General features: G+C 38.0%; 1 protein-coding gene across 2 annotated transcripts in view; it reads right to left on the bottom strand.

Annotated features, from left to right (window-relative positions):
• Nucleotides 1–3,417: 3,417 nt before the first annotated feature.
• NEDD1 (NEDD1 gamma-tubulin ring complex targeting factor) overlaps nt 3,418–10,066 on the bottom strand; it is a 51,646-nt gene continuing 44,997 nt past the window's right edge. For both annotated transcript variants that reach the window (XM_061416990.1, XM_061416989.1), the window contains exons 14-15: nt 4,476–4,542; nt 3,418–4,029 (exon numbers count right to left, since the gene is read on the bottom strand). In XM_061416990.1, the coding sequence (XP_061272974.1) occupies nt 3,925–4,029; nt 4,476–4,542 (172 nt within the window). In that variant the 3' untranslated portion in view covers nt 3,418–3,924. The remainder of the gene's footprint in view (nt 4,030–4,475; nt 4,543–10,066) is intronic.

Genomic DNA, 10,066 nt, shown 5'->3' with positions numbered 1-10,066 from the left:
GTATGCATAAGGTTACCAAAATTATTTTATTTATCTAACTTCTTTTAATATACATTATGTGCATTTATAGAAAAAGGCAATAGGAAAATATTAACAGATAATGCAAAACACACTTTTATGTCTTCTAAATCTGTTTGATAATGATATGACAAAATTTGTGACAAGCCACAATGCTTTCATTACCTGTCAGGAAAAAAAGATTAGCATCCCTTTATGCTTTGTGTGCTAAGTCACTTCAGTGTCTCCAACTCTCTGCAACTCTATGGATTGCCATCTGCCAGGCTCCTCTGTCCATGGGATTCTCCAGGCAAGAATACTGCAGTGCATTGCCATGCCCTCCTCCAGGGGATCTTCCTGCCTCATGGATTGAACCTGGATCTCATGTCTCCTGTACTGGGAGGGGGGTTCTTTACCACTGGTGCCACCTGGGAAGCTCCCTTATGCTTTAATACAAATGTATTCCACTAAGACAAAGTAATTTATTTCTTGAAGTAATTATTAGTATTTTACACTTACTAAATACATCCTTTTCATACTGTTCATGGGGTTCTCAAGGCAAGAATACTGACTGGTTTGCCATTCCCTTCTCCAGTGGACCACATTCTGTCAGACCTCTCCACCATGACCCACCTGTCTTGGGTGGGCCCACAGGACATGGCTTAGTTTCATTGATTAGACAAGGCTGTGGTCCTAGTGTGATTAGATTGACTAGTTTTCTGTGATTATGGTTTCAGTGTGTATGCCCTCTATGCCCTCTTGCAACACTTTCTATCTTACTTGGGTTTCTCTTACCTTGGACGTGGGGTATCTCTTCACAGCTGCTCCAGCAAAGCACACCCACTGCTCCTTACCTAGGATGAGGGGTATCTCCTCACTGCTGTCCCTCCTGACCTTGAACGTGGAGTAGTTCCTCTAGGCCCTCCTGCGCCCACACAGAAATAGAGGAAAACAACAGAAGGGGAAAGACTAGAGATCTCTTCAAGAAAATTAGAGATACCAAGGGAACATTTCATACAAAGATGGGCTTGATAAAGGACAGAAATGGTATGGACCTAACAGAAGCAGAAGATATTTAGAAGAGGTGGCAAGAATACACAGAAGAACTATACAAAAAATATCTTCACGACCAAGATAATCACGATGGTATGATCACTCACCTACAGCCAGACATCCTGGAATGTGAAGTCAAGTGGGCCTTAGAAAGCATCACTATGAACAAAGCTAGTGGAGGTGATGGAATTCCAGTGGAGCTATTTCAAATCCTGAAAGATGATGCTGTGAAAGTGCTGCACTCAATATGCCAGCAAATTTGGAAAACTCAGCAGTGGCCACAGGACTGGAAAAGGTCAGTTTTCATTCTGATCCCAAAGAAAGGCAATGCCAAAGAATGCTCAAACTACCACACAATTGCACTCATCTCACACGCTAGTAAAGTAATGCTCAAAATTCTCCAAGCCAGGCTTCAACAATATGTGAACCGTGAACTTCCTGATGTTCAAGCTGGTTTTAGAAAAGGAAGAGGAACCAGAGATCAAATTGCCAACATCTGCTGGATCATGGAAAAAGGAAGAGAGTTCCAGAAAAACATCTATTTCTGCTTTACTGACTATGCCAAAGCCTTTGACTGTGGGGATCACAATAAACTGTGGAAAATTCTGAAAGAGATGGGAATACCAGACCACCTGACCTGCCTCTTGAGAAACCTGTATGCAGGTCAGGAAGCAACAGTTAGAACTGGACATGGAACAACAGACTGGTTCCAAATAGGAAAAGGAGTACGTCAAGGCTGTATATTGTCACCCTGCTTATTTAACTTATATGCAGAGTACATCATGAGAAATGCTGGGCTGGAAGAAGCACAAGCTGGAATCAAGATTGCCGGGAGAAATATCAATAACCTCAGATATGCAGATGACACCACCCTTATGGCAGAAAGTGAAGAGGAACTAAAAAGCCTCTTGATGAAACTGAAAGAGGAGAGTGAAAAAATTGGCTTAAAGCTCAACATTCAGAAAACAAAAATCATGGCACCTGGTCCCATCACTTCATGGGAAGGAACAGTGGAAACAGTGTCAGACTTTACTTTTTTAGGCTCCAAAATCACTGTACATGGTGACTGCAGCCATGAAATTAAAAGATGCTTACTCCTTGGAAGGGAAGTTATGACCAACCTAAACAGCATATTCAAAAGCAGAGACATTACTTTGCCAACAAAGGTCCGTCTAGTCAAGGCTATGGTTTTTCCAGTGGTCATGTACGGATGTGAGAGTTGGACTGTGAAGAAAGCTGAGCGACAAAGGATTGATGCTTTTGAACGGTGGTGTTGGAGAAGACTCTTGAAAGTCCCTTGGACTGCAAGGAGATCCAACCAGTCTATTCTGAAGGAGATCAGCCCTGGGTGTTCTTTGGAAGGAATGATGCTAAAGCTGAAACCCCAGTACTTTGGCCACCTCATACGAAGAGTTGACTCACTGGAAAAGACTCTGATGCTGGGAGGGATTGGGGGCAGGAGAAGGGGACGACAGAGGATGAGACGGCTGGATGGCATCACCGATTAGACAGACGTGAGTCTGAGTGAACTCCGGGAGTTGGTGATGGATAGGGAGGCCTGGCATGCTTCGATTCATGGGGTCACAAAGAGTTGGACACGACTGAGAGACTGAACTGAACTGAATTGAACTGAAATATATCCTTAAAATCTTTCATCACCTGGAAGGAAAAAGTTAGTAATCCAGCTAGACTTCTTTTTTATTTTAGTAAATACTTTCATCTCAAAAGTTAAAATTGAGCAGGAGTGCTATATACAAGGTATAGTTTAAATCTTTGGGACAAGAGACTACAAGAGGTAAATAAGCCAGCTGCCCTCTTAATCTTATACCACTAAAAATGTAGATCACACCATGCAATATTCACATATTGTCAAAGAGGTGTATATTCTTTTGACAATTAACCTTACTGTTTTTTTTTTTAATTTTTATTTATTTTATAGTGGGTCAATAATATAAAAATATTACACACAGCACAAAAAAGAATTAAAGAAAGTTAATGATATAAACCACAGAACAAAATAAACCACACCTCATTTAGGAGAAGAAAAAAATGGACTAATACTGTAATACTTAGGATAATATGAAATTTTCACTAATTATTAAGTGGAATTATATTGACTGAAACATTATAGTATAAATTTTATGCTGTTAATTAATGAGATAATCACCAGATATGCAGTTCTGGTTGAGTCTTATAAACCCTTAAAAGTTTTCATAGGTAAAGTTAACTACAAAAAATATCAACCAGAGTAGAAACCAGTTAGAAGTATAGAAAAGTAATGCAATAGATATAATGTGATCTGTGCAATTCAAAATCTGAAAATTTTCTTATCAAATGTACAAGTAATAAATAATAGTTATACTTGACTTCACCAAGTTAACAAAATAATTACTAACCAACTTTGTGTTTTATTAGTCAATTGCTTAGAAACACAAAACACCAATTAAACTTATGTTCTCCATAAAAATAGAAGGTATATCAAACTCTTTAATCATTAAACATCCAAAAAAATTTGGAAGGCAACTGTCAACCAAAAATATTATGTTTAGAAAGGATGATTAAAAAACATACATAACCTATTTTTTTGCACAATTTTTTCATGAAAAAGGGCACTTAGTGTATAGCTAAAGCTTTCATAAAATAAAGATTCTGCTGGCTTTCCTCTCAGGCAGATGACATAGTGTACAGTTTTTAATATAAAAATATAAATATATTTGACAGAAAAGATGAAATAGTGATTGGTATAAAATCCCATCACCCTTTTACTGAAAAAAATTTTTTCTCCCAGAGGTTATGAAAACAATACTGATTTCATGTAGTTCTGTGTGTCAGAACCTTCCCAAATTACAAAACATCGAAGTATTCACTGAAATTTCAAAAGTGTGCCCGCAGTCTTTTGTTTTCTTCTCGTAGTCTTTCAATTTCTGCCACTAAACCTTCATTCACTGAGTATCTTTCCAACAAAGAGTGCATTTCATTCTAGAAAAGGGGAAAAAAAATTTTTTTAATTACTGGCATTTCACATTTATTTGACACTGCTTTACGCATTTTCAGCTATCATTTTTCTCATGTTCAATTAACTGAGTAATTTTTTTTTTCAATTTAACCACCCTTACTACTTTGCTAATATAAATGAAAGAGCACTGGTAAAATTTACATATTTGGAAAGCTTATATTTCCACATTTGGAAAGGTTTTTGCTTACTTACTGCCAAAAAAAAAAAAAATAGCTGTGAAAAAGTAGCCTTAACTATCATAGGTTATAAAGAAGGGTGACTAGTTAAAATCTATTTTATTTACTAAATTTCTAAAACACTCTTTTATTTCTTAGCAATTAGATATAACTAAGTAAGAATACGTCACCCTTTCATGGACTTTTTAGATCCACTGCTATGCTCACTTACAATAAAACATGTCAATACATACCAGTTGCATATGAAACTGTTTAATCATCTCCACTTGTAAATTCACAATGTCCCTATGGCATGCTTCTCTAGGGGAGAACATATAATATTTATTAGAATTAGAACAGTTTTACCAATTCTAGAATCACTCAAGAAAATGACTATACTCTTATTATTTCACATTACTATTAACAATTATTATAATAACAGTAAAAATGCCACTGCACCTAGTATTTATTTACTATGTGCTAGGCTCTATGTCTTGTACTTCAGATGTAAGAACTCATTTAATCTTAACAACTAGGTAGAATTACTACCTCTATTTTACCCATGTAGCTGAGTCACAGAGAAGTTGTAACTCAACCAAAGTCACACAACTAGTATATGTTCGAGCTAGGATATAAACCCGGCTGTCTACCTCCGGAACTCTCATTACACTACATTCCTTAATACAGAAATCATCATTAAGGAAAGACACAGGTTTATATTACAAGGAAATACAGACAATGCTCTAGGTTACAATGTTTAACTATTACCAATATTTAAGCTATTAAAAAAAAAAAAAAAAAACTTCCAGCAGAAAGCAAAGAGCCTATTTATAACAGAGGTTTATTCAATAAAACGCAATTAAGTCATGCCTGCAAAACCATGAGTGGGAATTCCAAGGTGGCCCAGTGGTCAGGACTCTGGGCTTTCACGTCCATGGCTAGGGTTCAATCCCTGGTTGGGGAACTAAGATCCCACAAGCCATGTGGCATGGCCAAAAAGAAAGAGAAGGCATAAAAGTTATGAAATAATAAAAGGAATATCTGTGTGTCACCTGCCACAGAAATTATGGGCTAGAACATAAAGAAAATCACAGAAGATTCCTGTGGTGCTCCTCACTTAACTCTTGAGAGAAGTCCAAGAAAGAAGTCACTACTCTCTCAAATTTGTTTGAGCAAAGATATGTTTTTTAAAATATATATATATATATATATATGTATTTATATATTTTTACATAACATAGAATCTGTAGTCAATGTATTTTTGTTATGCTTACTTTTGAGCATTATAAAAAGGGTACCATATCCTATGTAGCCTTTAGTGTACAGTTAAAAATAATCCAGTATCATGCTTTCAAGGTCATATTCTATTTATCTATAATTCATTGATCTGTACTAGTGTATATTCTTCTGTCAAATTGAACTGTTTTTAAGTGTTTATTATTAAAATGTTGCTATAAACAATAATGTATATGTCTTCCAACCCACATGTGCCAATTTCTGTAGATAATATATCCAAGATGTGTTGAGTCACAGGTATGATCGAAAGGTACAGTGTTCAAACTTACAAAATAATAGAAATTATTTTACGAAGTGGTAGTATTAATGGACATGCTCATCATCAGAATAAAGAGTTCCTCTAGCTCTACATCCACACCAAGACTTGGTGTTGCCAGACTTTTTACAAATGTGTTTCCATATACTGGGTGTGAAATGGTAACCAATTGCATTTTCAGTTCTCTGGTTAATTTTCAGGGTTGAGCAACTTTCCTTATGTTCATACTATTCTTCAGTGAAATGCTTGTCTGTGTCTTTAAACTATTGTTCTATTCAATGTCTTTTTAAAAGAAATTATTCATAACAGTTCTTTATATAATCTGATCCTCTATTGGTTATATGAGTACTGCAGATATCCTTCAGAGAAGGCAATGGCACCCCACTCCAGTACTCTTGCCTGGAAAATCCCATGGATGGAGGAGCCTGGAAGGCTGCAGTCCATGGGGTCGCTAAGAGTCGGACACGGCTGAGCGACTTCACTTTCACTTTTCACTTTCATGCACTGGAGAAGGAAATAGCAACCCACTCCAGTGTTCTTGCCTGGAGAATCCCAGGGATGGGGGAGCCTGGTGGGCTGCAGTCTATGGGGTCACACAGAGTCGGACACGATTGAAGTGACTTAACAGCAGATACCTTTTGTCTTTTCATTTTATTAATGGTGTCCTGGATGAACACTTCCTACTGACATTCTCAAATTTACTAACCTAATATTAATGTAAATTTACCAATCTATTTTTATAGGTAGTGTACCCTCTTATATTTAAGTAACTTTCTAAACCCGAAATCATATATAAATTCTTCTACAATGCCTAAACTTTTTCCATTTCTATTTAAACTTTTACTCTGTATGGAACTGATTTTTTAAATAAATGGAACAGGGATCTATACATTTCCTCTGTGATATATCACATTTCCACATATATGTATATATGGGATACATATATGCTTCTTTGGGATACATTTGATTGCTTTGAAAAATCTGTCCACTCTGTGCTAATGCTACACTGTTTTAATTATAGCTTATCTATCTGACAAACTAGTCCCCTTCAACCTTATTCTTCTCTGGTGCCTTGGTTATTTCCAGATCTTCCATTTTTCATATACATTTTGGAATTATCATCTTCTTCCAAAAAACCCAGCTGGTATTTGATTGGAATTGTACTCAACCTTGTAGACCAATTTAAAAGAACTGATAGCTTCACAGTATCTTCCCATGTATTTGTTAGTGCTTTCTAATACATTTTTGAGTTAAATAATGGAGTAGCCATCATGGTCAACAAAAGAGTCCGAAATGTAGTACTTGGATGCAATCTCAAAAACGACAGAATGATCTCTGTTTGTTTCCAAGACAATCCATTCAATATCACGGTAATCCAAGTCTATGCCCCAACCAGTAACGCTGAAGAAGCTGAAGTTGAACAGTTCTATGAAGACCTACAAGACTTTTTGGAACTAACACCCAAAAAAGATGTCCTTTTCATTATAGGGGACTGGAATGCAAAAGTAGGAAGTCAAGAAACACCTGGAGTAACAGGCAAGTTTGGCCATGTAATAAGCAATGAAGCAGGGCAAAGACTAATAGAGTTTTGCCAAGAAAATGCACTGGTCATAGCAAACACCATCTTCCAACAACACAAGAGAAGACTCTACACATGGACATCACCAGATGGTCAACACTGAAATCAGATTGATTATATTCTTTGCAGCCAAAGATGGAGAAGCTCTACATAGCAAAAACAAGACCGGGAGCTGACTGTGCCTCCGATCATGAGCTCCTTATTGCCATATTCAGACTTAAATTGAAGAAAGTAGGGAAAACCACTACACCATTCAGGTATGACCTAAATCAAATCCTTTATGATTATACAGTGGAAGTGAGAGATAGATTTAAGGGACTAGATCTGATAGACAGAGTGCCTGATGAATTATGGAATGAGTTTCGTGACACTGTACAGGAGACAGGGATCAAGACCATCCCCATGGAAAAGAAATGCAAAAAAGCAAAATGGCTGTCTGGGGAGCCCTTACAAATAGCTGTGAAAAGGAGAAAAGCGAAAAGCAAAGGAGATAAAGAAAGATATAAGCATCTGAATGCAGACTTCCAAAGAATAGCAAGAAGAGATAAAAGCCTTCCTCAGCAGTCAATGCGAAGAAATAGAGGAAAACAACAGAATGGGAAAGACTAGAGATCTCTTCAAGAAAATTAGAGATACCAAGGGAACATTTCATACAAAGATGGGCTTGATAAAGGACAGAAATGGTATGAATCTAACAGAAGCAGAAGATATTAAGAAGATGTGGCAAGAATACACAGAAGAATTGTACAATAAAGATCTTCATGACCAAGATAATCACAATGGTATGATCACTCATCTAGAGCCAGACATCCTGGAAGGTGAAGTGAAGTGGGCCTTAGAAAGCATCTCTACGAACAAAGCTAGTGGAGCTGATGGCATTCCAGTTGAGCTATTTCAAATCCTGAAAGATGATGCTGTGAAAGTCCTACACTCAATATGCCAGCAAATTTGGAAAACTCCACAGTAGCCACACACTGGAAAAGGTCAGTTTTCATTCCAATCCCAAAGAAAGGCAATGCCAAAGAATGCTCAAACTACTGCACAATTGCACTCATCTCACATGTTAGTAAAGTAATGCTCAAAATTCTCCAAGCCAGGCTTCAGCAATACGTGAACCGTGAACTTCCTGATGTTCAAGCTGGTTTTAGAAAAGGCAGAGGAACTAGAGATAAAATTGCCAACATCTGCTGGATCATCGAAAAAGCAAGAGAGTTCCAGAAAAACATCTACTTCTGCTTTATTGACTATGCCAAAGCCTTTGGCTGTGTGGATCACAACAGACTGTGGAAAAGTCTGAAAGAGATGGGAATAACAGACCACCTGACCTGCCTCTTGAGAAACCTATATGCAGGACAGGAAGCAACAGTTAGAACTGGACATGGAACAACAGACTGATTCCAAATAGGAAAAGGAGTACGTCAAGGCTGTATATTGTCACCCTGCTTATTTAACTTATATGCAGAGTACATTATGAGAAACGCTGGGCTGGAAGAAGCACAAGCTGGAATCAAGATTGCCGGGAGAAATATCAATAACCTCAGGTATTCTGATGACACCACCCTTATGGCAGAAAGTGAAGAGGAACTAAAAAGCCTCTTGATGAAAGTGAAAGAGGAGAGTGAAAAAGTTGGCTTAAAGCTCAACATTCAGAAAACAAAGATCATGGCATCTGCTCCCATCACTTCATGGGAAATAGATGGGGAAACAGTGTCAGACTTTATTTTTCTGGGCTCCAAAATCACTACAGATGGTGACTGCAGCCATGAAATTAAAAGATGCTTACTCCTTGGAAGGAAAGTTATGACCAACCTAGATAGCATATTCAAAAGCAGAGACATTACTTTGCCAACAAAGGTCCGTCTAGTCAAGGTATGGTTTTTCCTGTGGTCATGTATGGATGTGAGAGTTGGACTGTGAAGAAAGCTGAGCGTCGAAGAATTGATGCTTTTGAACTGTGGTGTTGGAGAAGACTCTTGAGAGTCCCTTGGACTGCAAGAAGATCCAACCAGTCCATTCTAAAGGAGATCAGCCCTGGGTGTTCTTTAGAAGGAATGATGCTAAAGCTGAAATTCCAGTACTTTGGCCACCTCATGCGAAGAGTTGACTCACTGGAAAAGACTCTGATGCTGGGAGGAATTGGGGGCAGGAGGAGAAGGGGACGACAGAGGATGAGATGGCTGGATGGCATCACTGACTTGACGGACGTGAGTCTGAGTGAACTCAGGGAGTTGGTGATGGACAGGGAGACCTGGCGTGCTGCAATTCATGGTGTCGCAAAGAGTCGGACATGACTGAGCAACTGAACTGAACTGAATACATTTTTAAATGTTTTTCTATACAGATCTTTACCATCCTTAGATATCCTCCCAAGAATCTTATTTTTTCTATCGCAACAATTACAAGTACTTTTTAAAAAGTTTCTCTTCTGTTTTTAACTATGACAAATGCTGTATTGAAAACACAAAGTAACAAAAACAAGAAGTGAAGGCATCATAGAACCACTAAGGTAACCAGGGCTGGTAGCTTTACAGTCTTGTAAACAAGGGGATCTACTAGGTAAGCTTCACAACTACCTCTGTTCACCTCTGGGGGGTGAGCTGATTCCACAGTACTCGGAAAAGAGATGGGGAGGAAAGCAGTGGCCCAGAGTCTGAGACAGTCTCACTGGGTTGGGGAGTATTAGAATTCAGAACTCCCAAGGCAGCCAGAGCTGC

This window comes from Bos javanicus, chromosome 5 (genome assembly GCF_032452875.1).
Source record: "Bos javanicus breed banteng chromosome 5, ARS-OSU_banteng_1.0, whole genome shotgun sequence".
Classification (NCBI taxonomy): domain Eukaryota; kingdom Metazoa; phylum Chordata; class Mammalia; order Artiodactyla; family Bovidae; genus Bos; species Bos javanicus.
Note: the sequence above shows the minus strand (reverse complement) of the source record. Positions and strands in the feature narration are given on the sequence as shown.